Source organism: Phycodurus eques, chromosome 5 (assembly GCF_024500275.1).
Source record: "Phycodurus eques isolate BA_2022a chromosome 5, UOR_Pequ_1.1, whole genome shotgun sequence".
Classification (NCBI taxonomy): Eukaryota; Metazoa; Chordata; class Actinopteri; order Syngnathiformes; family Syngnathidae; genus Phycodurus; species Phycodurus eques.
In genome coordinates this window covers 18,185,264-18,204,027 of record NC_084529.1, presented here as the reverse complement: position 1 = coordinate 18,204,027, position 18,764 = coordinate 18,185,264, and the positions used below count along the sequence as shown (strand labels likewise).

At 41.8% G+C, this 18,764-nt stretch overlaps 1 protein-coding gene across 2 annotated transcripts in view; it reads left to right on the top strand.

Moving 5' to 3' along the window:
• Positions 1–18,764, top strand: part of cspg4 (chondroitin sulfate proteoglycan 4) — a 66,646-nt gene that overhangs the window by 27,361 nt on the left and 20,521 nt on the right. For both annotated transcript variants that reach the window (XM_061677898.1, XM_061677897.1), the window contains 2 exons: positions 13,397–13,560; positions 14,034–17,585. In XM_061677898.1, the coding sequence (XP_061533882.1) occupies positions 13,397–13,560; positions 14,034–17,585 (3,716 nt within the window). The remainder of the gene's footprint in view (positions 1–13,396; positions 13,561–14,033; positions 17,586–18,764) is intronic.

Sequence of the window (18,764 nt, the reverse complement as noted above, 5' to 3'; positions counted from 1 at the left end):
ATTTTATTTTATCCTCTCACACGAGATTTCCTGAATGTTTCAGTTGTCTGCCGCATGAAAGGAATGACGATGTTCTTCAAGAAAAAAAACATTGTCAATTAGGGATGGCCATTGGACTAAATTTCTTTGATTGGCTATACGGAAAATTAATAAAGTAATTAACTTTTTTTTTTTTTTAATGGGATAATCTCTCTCGGAACATTAGGAACTCCGGTTTGCAAGCCAGTGCAGTATTGATCAGATTAACACTGCTCAATACCACGCAACAGAATTCGTAATCAATGCATCGACCTGGATACACAACATAGAGACGCATCAAGCACAGACACAATTTCTTCTGATTGTTGAAGTAAATTCATGTCAGTTGTGCTCTTTATCAAGGGTTTACATACAATTTATACCAAAAGTGTTGGAACAGTGAGGCTAATTCCGAATGCTTATATTGTCTGTGGCCAGCATTTCTGCAATGGCTCTGATTGATTTTCCATTGTTTCTCAGCTTCATAATTGTTTGTTTTTCAACCACAGACAACGCTCTGGTTTTAAGTAGTCAAAATTTAGTCTTCACAGCAATACCCAAATCTGAAACTGAGCGTAGACATTCAGGGCTATTTATCATTTGAATAATAAATGTAGCTGTTCCTCAGGTCAATGAACAGGCGAGACATTTTCAGACGGGTGCGTCACTTAAGTTGCAGCTTGGTACAATCAGATACTGTGTGCAGTCAAACGCTGTGAAAACTATGTGAAACAATACAGCGACGCATGCAACTGTCTTTTTATCAGTACAAGCAAAATTACCTTGTTCCGCTTGCCAAGGGAGCTAATTTAAGATTTAAAACTTCAGCTCCGTTTGCTCTTTTTGGAGCTTTGGTCTGTCCTGGACAATGTCTTAAGAATCAGGACAGATGTGTGTCTGTTCGGTCCTGAAGCTCTTCATTCCAAAGTCTAAGACAGAACCAGTTCCTCCATATGCCCACTCAGCCCAATTCTATGTGACATCGCCTTGAAAAACTATGTCATTTTAAAAGCAGTGTGTCATTTAAAAGTACTCCTTCCCAAATTCTACTATATTTAATTCATTAATGTTACATGACAGCCACCTGGATAAATGGGTGGGTTCGAACAAAAGATGTGATCAATCCAATCCAAAAGTAAATACCTGGAAATAAAATATTGATCAATATGTTATGGCAATACATAATGTATTTTAATAAGTTTGTGTCTCTGGGAGGAAGTCAAGTTTTTGCTTTTAGTCTTAAGCGTAAAAAGTTTGGGCTCTGGAGTTTGTGTTTTCATTTATGGACCACAGGTTTGTAGTGATTATGCCCATTGGCTTGTCTGAGGTGAGTATCGACTTTTGTGCTGGGCTTTTTTTTCGATCTTAAGTATAGGCGACCACTACTCTGCCTGAGTGGATCTCTCACCTCCAACAGTGAATGAAATGTACATTCTTTACTTTGCCTTTGGCCAGTGTTCAGTGGCCGGCTACTATTGATCGGCTCTCATTGAGTTTCAGCATTGTGCTCCTGCGGGCTTGGATTCAACAATGTCTTGTCAATAGTAAGCCAGCTAAAGCGAGCATAAAGCCACCTAGTGACAAAACACAGACGTAACTAAGTACAGAATACATCCAATGCTGTGTGAAAAGGGACATGCCATGAGATGCACATGCCATCTGTGCGTGTGGCACATCTTCCTTCTACCATCTAATTACTCATACGTGTGTGGCACTTCCATCAGTACACGTAATTGTATTGCGGCGAGATAAAGAGGTTTGTCTAGCTGATGATGGATGAAAGGCTCTGGATGAGGATGATGTGGATCAGTAAGCGAGTCCTGACAACGAACCTTTGAAGGGAACATCTAAATGGATGTCATGATGTTTTATTTAGCATAGCGACTAAATCTTTCTCAGTCAAGAAAGTGACAGCACATTGACATTTATACACGACAAGGCTGACAGGAATATTAAAAACTCATAGACTGGAGACTATGTTCTTGAGTCTACATTACGGCGATTTTTTATTTTTTTTAACATAATGAGATTATCAGTGTTTTCTTGCATGCATTGTGGTTTATCACCGCAACATGTCAGGCAGCACTGAGCCCTGGTAGAAGAGATGTAGCATCATTATAACCAAGAATAAGAGTAAGGCCATTCAATTTGATAAAGTCACACATTTTGGCATAATAATATTTGTTGTTCCCAAAAGGCAGAAAAAATATATTTGCTTTTGGATAATTGCCATAGTAAAATGTTTTCCTTGTTGTATACTGCACACTCTTGCCTGCCTGCTTATCTTTGAATTCCATCCATCTTTTATACCGCTCACACACAATTACATTACATTAAGAAAAACCGTAATAAGAGTATATTCGCCACAAATGAAATAGAGAAATATCCAGAGTCACTCAGAGGCAATGAGGTGCGTTACTTGAAATTATTTTGTTGTTGGAACAACAGTACGTGCTTTGTTTATCATCTAAATGCAAATTGGATGTAAAAGGGATCTTGTGTGCTAACTTGGAAAAATCAGTCATTCTTGGTAGTTTGCCACTTTTCTTTTTCAGACCCACAAGTATGCTGCACAGTTGCTGAGGGTACTTTATCTCTTTGTTTGTTTGGAGGCATACTGGAGTTTCAAGTAAGGTATAAAATGAATGAACTCGTGGCACAGCCGACTCAAATTCAGACTCATGACCTTTGTCTCAAGAAATGCTTGCACATTAAACAGAGGACAGTCTGCATCTGGAATTCAACAGACTTTTGTCCTAATGTTTGGTTTGACCAAGTGACCTCTTGCGGTCCTACAAACAATGAGAATAGAGGCACTTTAGTTTACTAGTTTCAGAGAACACACCACTTTTTTTTGCTCACATACAGTAAGAATACAATCAAAATGAACATTTTAGTAAAGACAGTATGCCCCCTACATTTTGGAGAATTTTGGAAATCTTGATCGTATTCAGTGAAAATTATTGTGCATTTGGTAGACCGCTTTTTGTTTCGTGGGGATTACACTTTTTGCACATTTTGCATATTCCTTGACTTGTTTTTAATGTCCGTACAAAGCAAATGTTGGAACAGCCTTCTGGAACAGAATTTGGTGAAATTCCACTGTGTAATCTTAACTTTTATAACCGGGCTTGTTCTGGATAATGTGTCTGAATTAAAGAGATTATTTTTCTCTTTATCTCTGAAACAAATATTTCCCATCTGTGACAAGATTCCTGCCACACAGTGCACTTTGCTGTCTCAAATAATACCTTTGGATTGAGACTTCCCCACCCTGTTATTGAGCTATTTTAGTACGAGTACGAACGTGGCGATGCCGAGTCCCAAACGCTGCAAAGTAGAATTAAATAGGCAGCTTCCACCCTATTAGACAGAGATCTTTAGAGAGCAACAAAAATAAAACGGTATGTGGGATTCTGTCTTTTTTCCAAATTGTTTTCATTTTTCACCAGCAAAAGGTGCCACCTTAGATTCAAGCAGTGTGATTTCTTCCCTGGCAACGTCTGCACTGAGGACATCTGCCACGGCGGCTTGTGTTGGGAGGACCCCCTTCGCCATGACGCGCCTCAAAGCCCACTGCGGCATGCGCGGTGGCCACTTTGTCAGCGAGTCATTTGGCAGGGGAGCGCTGACTTCGCCACTACGTTTAAAGCATTAACTATACACTAGCCCAGAGAAAGCAGTATTTAAGTTGAAATGGGTGTTCTATGATGAAACCTCGTAATTCATGTGCAGGAATGGAAGCATTGCACAAGGCGGATGGCACTGTTTGGTGGAAAAAATGAACGATGAGTTGTTGCTTTTGGAAAATCCTTGTGTGTATGAGTGTGCAAGATACTCAGTAAACCTATAATTACCATTGGAACTCAAACAGAGACCATTCCAATTAATTTTCTCCATAGGAAATAATGAAAATAGAATCAAACCATTTCATGCACCCGTTTTCATCATAAAACTTAAATATCATTCAGATTGATTGACTGATGATTGACTGATTCATTGATTGATTGAAGTTTATTTTAAACATTACACAGGTTGCATGTTTGAAGTACTAGTTCAGTATTGTGATGATTAAGAGACGCTTTGTCTAATCTCAAGCTGAATTCTTCAAATTTTGGACCATATTTTTAAGGTTGAATTCAGAGTGTGATTTTGGAGGATCCACTACAGTTACAAAAATACATCCACATTTTAAAATCACTACCGTTTGGCGGTCCTTATGTACACTCACTCGTCCTTTGGGCAGTAATAAGGAATGGCGAATCGAAGAATAGGGGAATCATGTATGGACTGCAAAGTTGAATATGAAGTTAAAAATACGCTAAATTGTTCCATTACAGTCCCATTAGTCCCAAAGCAAGGGGACTATTACAAACGTGCGGAAGGTATCGTGGAAATTGGTTGGCATTTGGCAGTACTGTATGTGAATGAGCAGTCAGTACTGGGCTTGTTTCCCACATGAGACTTGGGCTAACGTCTGGGTGGGGTAGGGTGGGCCCCCTCAACAGTAGCATGGTGGCAAACCCTTGAGACAGCGGCAGACAGCGGGCTGACTCAGCCAGCAGGCCGAGGAGAAATGACTATCAATTGCTATATAAGTCTACTCTACTGCATGAGTTGTGTGTGTGTTAATATGTGCAAGAGTGAGTGTGAGTGTTTATGTCTGCAGCTCGTACTGCTGAACTTGGGAGTGCAGGTTGGAATGGTTTGGAGGAACAGAAAGACCGGAGAGCAGCATCTGGATAATCCATTATTCTGGACCTAAATACAGAGGTCTGAGTGAAAAAGGGGTGTCTCGAGGGAAGGGGTGAGGTGGTGAATGTGAGGGCGGGTAGAAGGTACAGGGGATCAGTCTGGACCGGGTCAGTCAGTCTGGCGGGTGCCTTCAGCTGGTTCTCATTATGGGGTTAATGTGACGCTCTGATCTTGAACACCCACTGGCTTAGCCGGCCCTGCTTAAAGTCAGATGTGTTTTTTTTTTTTTGGGGAGGCCCGTTCACAGCAGCTTCTGAATCACTGAGCCTCCCCTTGGCACACTAGAGGGGTAGGGGCACATTTACAGAAAGGTCTCCCCCTGTCACCTTAGGTCATGGAAACCTTGGAGGTATAATGCTGAAAAGTGCTGTGAATTGAGGTGTCCCGCTTGCAAAATTATATTGTAGCCTACTTCCAGATTTGCATTTGCAGGCCGCTTAGTCATAACACAAAGGCTCTTCCAATTCCAAGGCCCCTTGAAATGCTGCTTTTTGGAGGGGTTTCTTGACGGATACATCGCTATTATCTTTCGAGGCTGAGATTTGTTGCACGTCACTGGATTTAAAAATTCTGTTACAATGTGTCACATAAGTAATGAAAACATGTAGTCACCTAGAATTGTGACACAAGGGTAAGGATGGGAACATATCTTGACTGTCCCCAACCTTCCACATTTTACAACAGATTTATGAAAACAAATTGAGTCCTGATCAGTCTGATAATCTCAAAACCAAATAATCAGGGTGCTTTGTAGATTCTTGTTGATTGAGTCTGTCGATGCATTCATTTTCTATGGCTCGCACGTGAGTTGGGGCGTATTCCAGCCGACATTGGGCAAGAGGCAGTCAAGCGCAGAGCACATATAGACAACAACCATTCACACTCACATTCACATCCATGGACAATTTTGAGTTCTCACATAACATGCAAGTTTTTGGAATGTGGGAGGAAGCCGGAGTACCCAGAGAAAACCCATGCAAGCTCAGGGAGAACATGAAAACTCCACACAGGAAGGTCAGACCCGAGATATGAACCTAGAGCCTCAAAACTGTGAGGTAGACATGGAAACCACTACAACAACGTGCTGCCTTCTGTCAATTTTGTACTCTATATATATTTAAATACCAATAGTGACTTCCCACTCCAGAGAAACTTGGTGATCGTGTTCTTCAGAATTTTTGCTACAATACCACAGAGGGTCAATTTTCAAGTATTCATGCTTAAATTGACGAGGGCTAGTAGTAGTGTCGTAATTATAGTGGCAGAAGCAACAGGTCTGGTTTCATAGCATTTTCTGATGCCTTTGGGTAGTTTCAGGAAGAAAATCAAATCATGGCGACAAAGTTGTCACAGTGATGACAACAAACAACAAGCCGGACCGTTTTATTGGATGTTTTGCTGAAAACACGTGGCTCATGCTTCACTTACAGCTAACGTGATTGGAAAAAATGAAGGCACAGCAGTTTGTGTCAGAAACACAAAATTTTGGACAACTTGAGAGCTAACTCTAATCTTAACCCTAACTCTAACCATAAACCCTTACCGTTTATGCCTTACCCTAATCTTAATCCCTAACCCTAACAATTTACCTGAAACTCGACCAGAGAGATGCAGAGACCAACCACAACTGGAAGTCAAAAGGGTGGAGAGGAGCATATTTCTTGGCACATGAGGCAAACAGGATGAAAACTCACAAGACACAGGTGGAAATCATTCCAGAATGAAAAAAAAAATAATAGCACAACTGACACCAGCCATTTATCTTGACATCATGGAATCTCAGTAAGGTATTGAGGAACGTCACGCTTTTGAACCATTGTAGCCCGTTAAGTTTAATGTATGGAAGAAAAATATATCAAGAGCACTCGAGTATTGAATGAAGCACCATTCTGGCACAGGAGTCAAGGCAAGAGTTGCAAATATTTTCAACAACAACAAAAACTGCGGAATTCCTGATGGGAGATTCTGTAAACAGGACGATGACAGATTTATGACATCTGTCTGGGAAAAACCTGGAGTTCCTTCAATAAGCGAGTCCAACCGAAACTCAATCTTTAGTGCATTTGCATACTGTACATAACAGGGAAGTTTGCAGCTCTTCTTTTTCATGAGCTAACATTCACATAGAACCACAATTTATGGCAGTGAAGTGCAATTTAGTAACACACCCCCACATTTTTCAACGGGTAGACATGGAAGAGGGTTCTCGCCCAGCTTGTCTATGAAATTCAGGTTTGTAAGCCATTGTAATGACTAACATACCCCTGTTGCATCACTTTGGATTTGAGTTCCAGTAGACTGTGACATGTGATCGCTCCACAATGTCGTGTGGGGGAGAGGAGGTGCACCAACAACTGTCGGGATGTTGAAGGGGGCGAGTGCCTTAACATGTTGGGTAAAGGCTGCTTCAGCTGAAGTAAGACAGGCTCTATATGTCAGAATGTTCCTTATCCAACGTTCCACGGGGAGAGGGATATAGGTTGGTTACTTTTAATGAGACCCACCCAAGTGGAATTTTGGCGGTTTTGACTGCTTCCGCAGCGCGCACAGGCTCGCTTTGTGTCCTGGCTCGTCAGCTAGTCAAAGTTAAGCAGGGCCTCTACTGGCCACAATGCTTCTGTTCACACGTGTGTTTGTTTTACAATGTTGTTATGCCGAGTGAGATCATCAGCGTGCTCTCATAAGTCTTTTTAGTGGTGAGCGTGATAGGCCAAAGAGTTGGTCTGCGTGCCTTATTTGGACTTGTGAGAATGTCCCATTGTGTGAACTTCTGTACGAGCACAGTATTTCTTTGTGCCAGTTCACAATGTGAATATGGACCTGAAGTGGAAATATTTTCACTGGCTGTGTGATGAAGTCAAGTAAACGAAACATGACGTTTTCTTTCCAAGTGAGTAGCCTTCATGATAGGATTTTCCGTTTTCTCAGATTTAGAAATACAGTGCAGGGTTCCCCCGCTATATCGCACTTTTTCATTCGCTTCCCCACTATATCACAGATTTTTATTTTTTTTTCCCCAGAACGTATCTGTCTGTCTGTTGCAGAAATCTGCAGTTTCCAGCGATTGTTTTTCATAGGTTCACAATCTACTTTCCTACTGTAATATCCTGTCATTTGAGAAAGGAGAGCCACAGTTGCCAATGCACTTTTCAGCCGTTTATTGAATGCTATGAGAACAGTAAAACACAAGCAGCTCACAACCAAACACTCACTGCCGTGTGACTCGCTGACGTCACCCGACCAGGCCCTGCCACTTAGAGGCACATATCTACTAACACATCTACATTTTATGCTTGCATTTGGCGGGGTACACCCTGAACTGATCACCAGTTAATCATAGGACACATACAATATACAGTAATTCACACTCACATTCCAACCTGTGGAGAGTCTTCAATCAACCTAACATGCATGTCTTTGGAAGGTGGGAAGAAATCATTAGACTTTAGACCGATTTTATCAGCCTGATCGGTATTGGCCGATAATTAGCATTTTATGCTGATATGCCGATCGGCTTTAATGTCATAATTCGCCGATCCGATCAATGACGTCATTGACGGCCTCCGCAAAAGACATCGTTTTTTTAAACTCGCTGATCGGCCCCAAACATCCTGATCGTGTAAAGCCTAGAAATCATACGCACAGAAATTCCACACAGATGTTACAACAGCAATTTTAACCTGAATCTCCTGATTGTGAGGCAGACGTGCCCACTACCATCCCTCCAACTTTGGAGATTCCACTGTATAATATTCAATAAATCAACTCGGTTTCAAAGAAAAATCCTTCCCGTATTGTAACTCTTCAAACAAAGTTGGCCTTTTTTCCCCTCCTTCTCCAAAGAGATTGAGCCTTCTAAGAAAGCACAAAGACATACAAGAGGGATTCTTTCACAATGTTCTTTGCACACTTTCTTTCCCTCTCTTTTGTTTTTTCACACATTCATTTTCTGAAACTTCATTCAATTTGAGTGGTCATAATTTTGGGTTTCAGCCGCCATGCACCTCATCACTTTGGGTTTTTAAAAGACAGAAAGCCGAGGAAGTTTAACTGTAGCTCCCCCGTCGTGTCACCATGAGCCGGTTCTTTTCAGATTAGACCTCCTGAGGTCTTGTGGCGGTGTCTCACTACCACGCAGAGGTGGATCAGGGATGTGAAAAGGTGTCCCGAGTGATGCTGAGTTGGCTTTCAGGCAGCTGTGAGAAATGGCTCCGTGAAGCCCGTAAAAGTGTGTCCCCAGCGACTTGTGAAAAGTTGGCGGCGGCAAGAAGGGGTCCATATTAAGTAGTGCTGTCAAGGAATGCAGAGTTGTGGCTCTGCTCTCTGGTGTGGAGTGACTAGAACGTTACAACGCTTTCAAGTAAGTGTACAAACATGTTGCACCAAAATAAGATTTTAAAAGCTGAACTTACTGGTACACGCATCAACCAAACCATTAGGTACATCTGCACCTTCTAATGAGATCCAATACCAGAGCTCTATCAAACATTCAGCTTCAAGTATTCCTTTACCAACATGTTTATTTTTGTGGTTGTAGTTTATAGTGGCATGCAACTAGTGGTTCTTTGATACCACCACAAAGGGGTACCAATGATGGCGAGGGTAGGAAACATGAGGGTAAACAAAGAACTAGAAATGGACCTTGGTCTGATGTCAGAAAGGGCCAGTCTGCTTAGCACAACATGAGCAACACAATTCATTACACATCATACACAAATTGATGTCATGGCATACACAAATTGATCTCACCAATTAGATGCAAAGTGAATAGCATATCGCTGAAAGCATAATGCATGAAAAAAGTTGACCACCAAAGAGTGAGTAATTTTGCTTTCAGTTTTAATATATTGGTGAACTTCTCACTGCATGACAGCTAAGAATGTAAAAATGGTGCTTCATTAGTTCCTATTGTAATTTTATCTTTTTTTAAATAGAAAAACTTTGAAGTCAAACAGCATCACAGAACGGATGTTGGACTTGTCAGTTAAAGCTAAACTAAGATAGTTTCTGCACATTTCCTCACATTTACAAACGACATGGAATATTTACAGAATTTCCAAAGATCGATATTAACGTGCTGCAGTCCACAAACCATCTAGGGGAAAATAAACGATAGACCTTCATATGAGTTTGCAAATCATGTTAACGACTGAGTATTCCATTCTTTAAGAGCTCTCGCAGTGCATGTACATTCTTCTTAATAACACCCTATCCCTCATGTAATTACCCAGAAGCCCTTGTGCCCTCACTGCACAACCGCAGCCCCAGCAAAGGAAACAAATGAGAAATATAACCAGTATTTATAGGCTTAAGCATGTGGGGGTGGTTTGTTTGGATCCCAGGCATTGTCACCATGGCAAATTTGTGCGGAAGGAACAACCTCCGGCTGTGCTTGCCACTGAATAATGTGTTTAGGAAAAGCTAAATTCAAAGGACTATGAAAAAAACAGGTGTGTGTCCATGACTGAAGACTGAACAACAACGGTACAGTCAGAAAAATAGTCTCTTCAAACCACTCATTATCAAAAAGAACCGATAGATAAGGTACAACCTCTTCCATCTATGGAAACACAAAACCAGAAGGAAATCAAATCAACTACAATGAAAGATCAGAGTACGTTGACCTTAGAACCTATGTGCAGCAATGGCTACGTAAAATGCCTTAAGTACCTTTGAGGTGATACAGGCTAAACTAAACAATGTTCAATATTTACGCTTTACACTCTTAATATATGCTGTGTCTCAGACACTTTTTTCCATTGCAAAATGTGACAGAAGAACTGAACAATTCTCCATTGCCCAATCAACCGACTTCAAGCTGTCTAGGTCCACCCTCACACAAGCGTTTCTACAGATAGACACCTTCATATAGATCCATACACATACAAATATATAGCACATATACCATTTATTTATTTTTAGAGATCTGTCTCAGGCCTAACCCAGCAATATCCCGACCCGCACAAATAAGATCTGCATTTCGTCTGCAAGGATTGTTTCAGGTGTACAGTCATGTCAGATAGTACGTGTCACTTGAACATACATGTAAATTGACAGTCAATAAAAAAGTTGGAATCTAGCATCAAGACTTGCAGCGTAAATCCAGTTCAAGTTAACTGAAAGTTAACTCATGTGGTCCCTCGGTTCGTCTTACTTTTCCGGACATACATCGCAAGACCAAAAAGAAGATGGAGGAAGAGGAGGTGGCGGAAGAGGAGAGGGAAAGAAAACAACAAGGGTTATTCATTAAGTCATCTGTAAAAACAGAGAGGAAGACTCTGTTTCCTCTGAGTGCATCAAATTCACGCCATCTGCGTCCTATTTGACCTACAATTAAGTAGTGTGAAGTGGTTCATAGAACAAATTGGCCTGCAGCTAAACTTTGTGTCGAGGTGGCTCGAAACTCTAGTTCATGCCCTGGCCCCTGAAGGATCTTGAATGGACAACAACCTATTCCTAGCATGATCCCATCAACCCAAAGCCTCAAGTCTGTGGCACTTGACAACAGTTTCATGTGATACCGCAGAACAAAACAAGCTTTCGTGTTTCCTTTCATCATGCAGATACGACTCCTTGGATGCAATGACATGAAAATCACTTGCACAATCCCTGAGAGGGAAACAAGGCGGGTCATTTATACAGATAGCGTTTGGAAAATGTGCTTCTCCTGAATGCAGCCCATTCTACGCTGAGCTTTACTTGTCTTAGCGGGAAGGAACTATTGAATTCCAGGTCGAGGTCCGCAGCGGAAAGTAGCGCTATTGTGTGAATCACGACAAAATGTGCTCCTATTCCTCAAGACAGTGGCAAGCAAGATGAATTTCAACCAGAAAATCCCCAGGCACAATTGTCTTGGCATCGGTCTCTCCTTCAGCGTTTTATCCCTGTGCGCGGCGAACAATCCAACAAAAGCTCAGCTTTAAGAAGCATCAGAAGCAGCTCATTGAGGTTTTCTTTGTTAATGCAATTGCCAAAAAGAAAAGATTCTTTCCCATCTATGCTGCAGTCTCAGCCAGAGGCTCCTGTGCAATTAGCAGAATATGTTCATCTGGAGTATCTTCACCTTTGGATCAATTACGGGATGTATACCATGATCATCTCAGGCAGCTATGACTACTGCCTCTCTGTACACTGATATTTTAAAATGACTGCTATACATTGAGTATTTTTGTGCACAAGTCTAAGCAATAAAAGTATTACTTTACCGCTATCATGTGACATCTTGATGTTGAATGTTGAGTTGAGTTCAAGTGAGTTGAGGAGCTTCACTTAAAAGTTATGCTTTGCCTCCATCTTGTGGCATCTGTAGGCAATTATAAATAAACCTTTTGGGGGGGCATCAAATACTAGCAGATTTTTGCTCTTCTTGGCAGAGCTCGCTCCCTATCCCCAGCGAATTAAATGTACTGTATATCACTGGGTTCATTTCTTCACATTCCTCATGGAATTAAGATCACATTACTGTTTTTCAGAAGCAATAGAAAAAAAAATAATACTACAGTGTTAAAATACAACACAAATGACTTATTGTTCCCCTCAGCTTGTAACGATGAGAAGGCAATAAGACATGTTTCCACAAAGCGCACGTCATCAAAGCATTGCATTGATAGTTTACTTTGAAAAGAGCATAATCGCTCTAGCATGGCTATTTTGACTTAAAAATAACACCTTATCCAAGGCCAGTATGCAAGGTTGACTGCACTTGGCACCCAGAATTTCCTACGAGATCAATTATCTACCTACCTACACTCCCAATTTTTTAAAACAAAGTGTGATCAGCTTTCCTGTTTGTCTTATTTGTCTTCAAAACAAAGGAAGTTGGACAAGGTGTGGAAGTCTAAATTGTCATCAAAGTGAACTTAACTACACTGTTGAGCATACATAGTTTTATTTAATGTACACTGGTGTGATCAATACAAATCGGTAGTATAAACACACAATTTCTGACAAGCTTGTCAGCTATGGACAGATATCGGCTATGATTTTTTAAAATGTTTTTTTAATTAGGCTCTTGGACCTACTGGGCCCAAGCCTTTCATCGTAGTAATGTTTCATTCATTAGTAATTGACTATGTCGCAACTGTTTGATGAATATCCCAAATCTAACCTGACAAAGGTGACACGGTGAGAAGCTAAAAAAGTCAACAAATGTACACGCTAAACACAACAGAACTCTGTAATCACCAGCAATTATCTAAAGTGTTTTTCAAATTTCTCAGTTTAAATGTTTACTCAATAAACCATCGATGGCGATTGAACATGTGGTGCCATTTATGTGTTGTTATGTGTTGCCTCGGCTATTTACTTTAGGGAGGCAACAACATTAATTTTCCTTGGCTGCTTGAGCTCGCTTCTGTGCAACAAGGCATGATGGAGAGACTCACTGTGTGTGTTTGGCTCAATGCTGAGTCCGCTCAACGCAGCCTTGGAAGCACAAGCAGATGCCTCTTAGTCAAATCTCCCAAGCATTGGCGTGACGATAGAGGCTTTTGCTTCCGTCTTTGCTGACAGCAAATTAAACTGATTGTCCTGTTTTATACTGTCTACTTATACTTGTCTTCTCCTTTGATGTGTGTCCACTTTTGTAGCTTTAAATAAAAAGTAACCTCTTCTTTCTTTACAGAATCCTACTTTGGGGACAGCTTCTGCAGTATCCAAACATTCCAAGATGTCTCCAGCTTCCATGTGACACTACAGATGAAGACAAGTCGAAGAAGTGGCCTACTGCTCCTGGCTGCTGGAATGGAGGATTACCTTTTCATTGAGCTCCTAAATGGCAAAATACAGGCAAGTAGATTACTTGGAGGAGATGGAAATGTAACTGAACTAGAATTTTCAAAAGCAGTGACAAATGGCAGCATTATCACTGTCACTGTGCTCTGGTCGTGTAGTGGTACACATTGCTCCTTTTAATGCAGCTATTGTGTGTTTGGATCCTGGCCATTTAAGCTTTCCAGTGTCAGTGTATGGAAGGGTTGCTACCGGAAGAGCATCCACACAAAAACTGAGCCAAAGAAATTATGCAATTTGCAAAAACTTGTCCTGTTGTGGCCAATCCTGATCGGAGAAGCCAAACGATAACAACGTTGTCATTGGCACCGTCAAAAGCCATAACCATTTTATCATGATAGTTTGGTAAAGTTGCAGAAAAATAAGTCGATCATGCTCAAGACAAGTAAAAGGCTACATTAAAAAAAACACGGTGCGAATGCCAATCATTGATGTTAATTTTGACCAAAAAAAATTCATTTATTCCATAGGCTCGGATGAACATGGGTGCAGCCGAGGTGATCCTGTCATCAGCTCAAGATCTCCAACTGAACAACCTCCTGGAACACAAAGTTTCCCTCACACTGCAGGACACAAAGCTCACCATGACAATTGACGAGCTCTTCTCCACGTACGTCCCCGTTAGCAATGATGGGGAGGAACTCAACATTGACCAGGGCATTTGGCTGGGAGGAACTGGAGATCTTGAAACTCCCTACCTTAGCAACGCCATTCCGCCTTTCCGTGGCTGCATGACTAACGTCAAATTCGAGTCCCATGAATTTGATATTCTCGGTACACTCTTTAAACAATGCCATGACACAAAGGAATCTTGCAGTAGCGAGTTTGAGGCAGGTGACGGAGAGGCAACCAGTTTCAGCACTCCTGATTCTTTTGTCTCCTTTCCCACTTGGAGCGGTGCTAGCGGCACACCAAGAGTTTTGGAATTCCTCATGAAAACCACCATTGAAGATGCCCTTCTTGCATTTCACCCCGGGATAGAGACAGACTTCATCGCTATTGGTGTTGTGAAAGGCTATCTCAAAGGTGTGCTGGACTATGGCAAGGGCATGGAGGTGCTGGAGAACAATGAGGTGCAACTGGATGATGATCAGTGGCATAGAGTTAAGGTCCAAGTTGGTCAGAATTCCTTTGAAATTAACATAGACAGCCAGATTGTCTCCCTTCCTCTTGACTCTACACAAAAATTGGATTTGGTAGGAAATTTGTATTTAGGAGGCATTCAGGCTAAAATGAAGGACATCTTTCGTGACACTGACTTATTAAATCGTGCAGAGGAGGAGATGACCGCCGAGTCCTTTATTGGATGCTTGGGTGAAATCAAAGTCAATCAGAAGGATAGAAGCCTGCAGGATGCGCTGGTGACTAAAGATGTTCATGTCAAATGTGAAGGAGAGGACTATGACTATTCCAGTTATTATGACATTGACACAACAACATCCCCACCACCTCGCACCCAGTATGTTGATATTGAACCAACAGAACCACATTGCTACCCAAAAGATGACATGCCAGTGATATTCAAGAACGTGACCAAGCTCCTTAATGTGACACCACTGCTTGTGCCAGAAGGTGGAGAGGTTTTTCTTGACATGGACCACCTGAGCCCGACCTTTGACCTTAGTGCTGCAGGAATGCGTCAGTCTCAGATCATCTTTTCTCTCAAGACTGACCCATGGTATGGTCTGCTTGACATGAATATCAACACAAAACGCATGCAAAAATTCACTCTACTGGATGTTGTAAACCAGAAAATCAAGTATATGCACGATGGACATGAAAGGCATTCAGATCGAATTCACCTGGAGGTGGTTGCAAGCAGTAATGAATACCTCCCAGAATGTCTTAAAATACCGCATAGTTATGTGTTACCAGTTGAAATAATTCCTGTTAATGACATTTCACAACTGAGTGGAGGAGAAATCACCATTGCAGAGAATGGCAGGACTCGCTTGAGCAAGGCTCTTATCAAAAACACGGATTCCGACACCCACTGTGATAACTTGTTGTTAACCGTGACGTCAGAGCTTTCCTTAGAAACTGGTTATCTTGAGAAAAGTCAGGAACCCGAACAAAGCATCACAGAGTTTACTTGCAGGGATCTGAAGGAAGGGAATATCTATTATGTGCATAAAGGTGGTGAAGCCAATGTAATTACCCTGGAAGTATCAGATGGTCAATCTGTCAGCCACTCTGCAACTTTCAAGTTGGTTTTGACACAGCCACATATGACTGTTGTTACCAACACTGGCCTTCTCTTGGCTCAAGGCAGCAATGTTTCTATCGGCGTTCATAATTTGGCAGTCCTCACGCATCCACGTAATGGAGATGTTGTATATAACATCACACACCCACTCATATATGGGGAACTGAAGATCATGACAAGTGATGGGATGTTAAAACCAGTCAAAGAGTTCCATCAATCTGATCTGGATCGAAACTACCTAAGGTACTTCAGCACAGATTCCAGTGACCAGGAAGATGTTGTTGTTGAACGAATTCAGTTTGACACGCACCTGGGAACATTCTCCCTCAGGAATAACACATTTTTAGTCAAGATCATGCCTTCTCCAGTGAAACTCACTACCCTAGTGCCAATGGAGATGCAGGCTAGTGAAGAGCAAACAATCGGGTACACTGAGCTTCAAGCTGAAGTAAAAGGAAGAAACCCAGACCCAGAAAATGTTATGTACATCCTTGTTAAGCCTCCGACACTGGGTAGTCTCCAGTTATTGGACACAGAGTTGAATGAAGGTGATACCTTCACCCAGAGAGACATTTTGGACAATTATATCAGCTACAGAGTTGTAGTGCGAAGGGCTGTTGACACTACAGATCAATTCCAGTTCAAAGTCTTTGCAGAGGATCAATACTCCCCGTTATACACATTCCCAATCAGCATCCTTGCTGATTCTGATGCCCCTGTTCTGACCAATGAGATGCTAACGGTCCTACATGGCAGTGAACATGTTATAAACAAGAAACACCTTTGGGTGGAAACAACAGGCTCTTCAGATTTTATGTACCAGGTCAATCAAGAACCAAAACACGGACGGCTCATAAGGGACTCCCCTCCAGGGCAACCTCGATTCGAAGGAGCAATTCGAGTGTTCAGTAACGAAGACCTCCAACTTGACAGACTTATATACCAGCACGATGGTTCTAGGACAGATAACGATCAATTCCACTTCACAGTATTTGATCAGAGAGCAGACAGATTTGGGATACAGGAAACAATAAGTGATGTTTTCAGGATATTTATCCAAAGCAAGAATGAACATGCTCCAATGCAGGTTGTGGATAAAGTTTTCAACATGGTCCGCCATGGACAGCGCTTGCTAACGACTGATGATATCCGTTTCAAAGATGATGACTCTGGTTTTAATGACTCCCAGATTGTCTATGCTCGTGAGGGTATCCTTTCTGGCAGCATTGTCGCCGCACAGAATCCCTCACAATCCCTTTTCCGTTTCACCCAAGTTGATCTGCGAGATAAAAATGTTCTTTTTATCCACCAAGGAGCAGATCAGGAACGCTTCCCACTGCAAGTATCTGATGGCTTTCACAAGACAACCGCTCTGCTGCAGATTCAAGCCGGCGAACCCTACCTGCATGTGGCGAACAACACAATCATTGTCATTGACCATGGTAGCACTAAGACCCTAGACACAACACTGCTGAGTGCCGAGTCCAACATGGATATCAGGGATGAGCGTGAGATTACGTATAAAGTGACATCACCCCCCAGTGACGGCAGGATTATTGTAAGCGGGATTGAGGCACAAGAATTCACCCAGGAGGACCTGAAAAAGGGAGTTGTTTCCTATGAACATAATTACGAGAGTCTGAGGTCTAAAGATGCCTTCAACTTCACAGTCCGAGCAAGAGAACATTCAGAAGAGGGCACATTCAGGATTAAAATATTCAAACAAGGTCACTTCTCAGAGCCTGAGGTGATTACCAATGAAGTCATCATTTCCTATGAGAGCGAGCACACCGTTATCAACTCAGATTTTGTCAAGGTAATTCTTAACATCCTTGAAAAATGTTCATGAATATTATGTTTTGGTTCAACTATTTCAATTTTTTTGCACATCCCAAAAACATACATTAATTGGAGACTCTAAATTGCCCGTAGGTGTGAATGTGAGTGCGAATGGTTGTTTGTTTGTATGTGCCCTGCGATTGGCTGGCAACCAGTTCAGGCTGTACCCCGCCTCCTGCCCGATGACAGCTGGGATAGGCTCCAGCACGCCCGCGACCCTAGTGAGGAGAAGCGGCTCAGAAAATGGATGGATGGATGGATGGATGCATTGCCTGTGTTTAAGTCAGGAAAACGTGACAGAATTATTTTTCTTAGGGGATATAGAACCTTGTGATTCGGGCGGTTTTTATCCAATGGCTCACTCCAGCAATGCCTCATCTCTAATCTACATCGCAGCCACATGAAAGCAGGACTAAATGTGACGGGACAGTCACCACTTTTAATCGAGTTTATGTATTAAATTGGAGTCGATTAGGTGTGGAAAACAGAGCATTGGGTATCCCGTGGGGAGCATCCTGAAGCCCACTGTAATTTGTAAGAGGGGCCTGCTTGCAGTTCATCTGGAAAGCAGCTAATGGGATTCAAATCATCCGTCAAGTCTAAACACGCTCCCATTTTATGTAACTTTACTTTTAGACTAATGAAGTGCAATTTTGATGGCAAAATACTGAAACCCAAAGTATACATTACATATCCGCTGAACAGTGTAGGGATGGGATGAATCTAAAATAACAGCACGTATACTTCTCCAATATGGTCAGTCTCTCTGCCTTGATAGTATTGCTTTTCCAGAGGTAAAGTATTGACTTGGCTTGTGGAAGTGCATCTAATATGTTTCCTACAACGCTATAAAATGCAAAGTAGTGTGATGTGAAATATAGTGAAAGGGACCCATGACTGCTAAACAGGCTTGGGGCTCCGGGGAGCTGATTAAAACTTCGCCTAGTCGGATGACCTTAAATCTGTCTGTGTAAATGTGTGACATGACATGGTCTACACCCGTGTCCCAATTTCTCACACGTGTTAATGGAGTTGAACATGCTTTTTTTCCCCCCCTGAATTACTGAAAGGAAATACTACCCAGCTCCAGTTTCAATACAACACCCAAGTAAATAGTTATTTGATGAATTAGATTTGTTCTGTTGGACGAGGAACA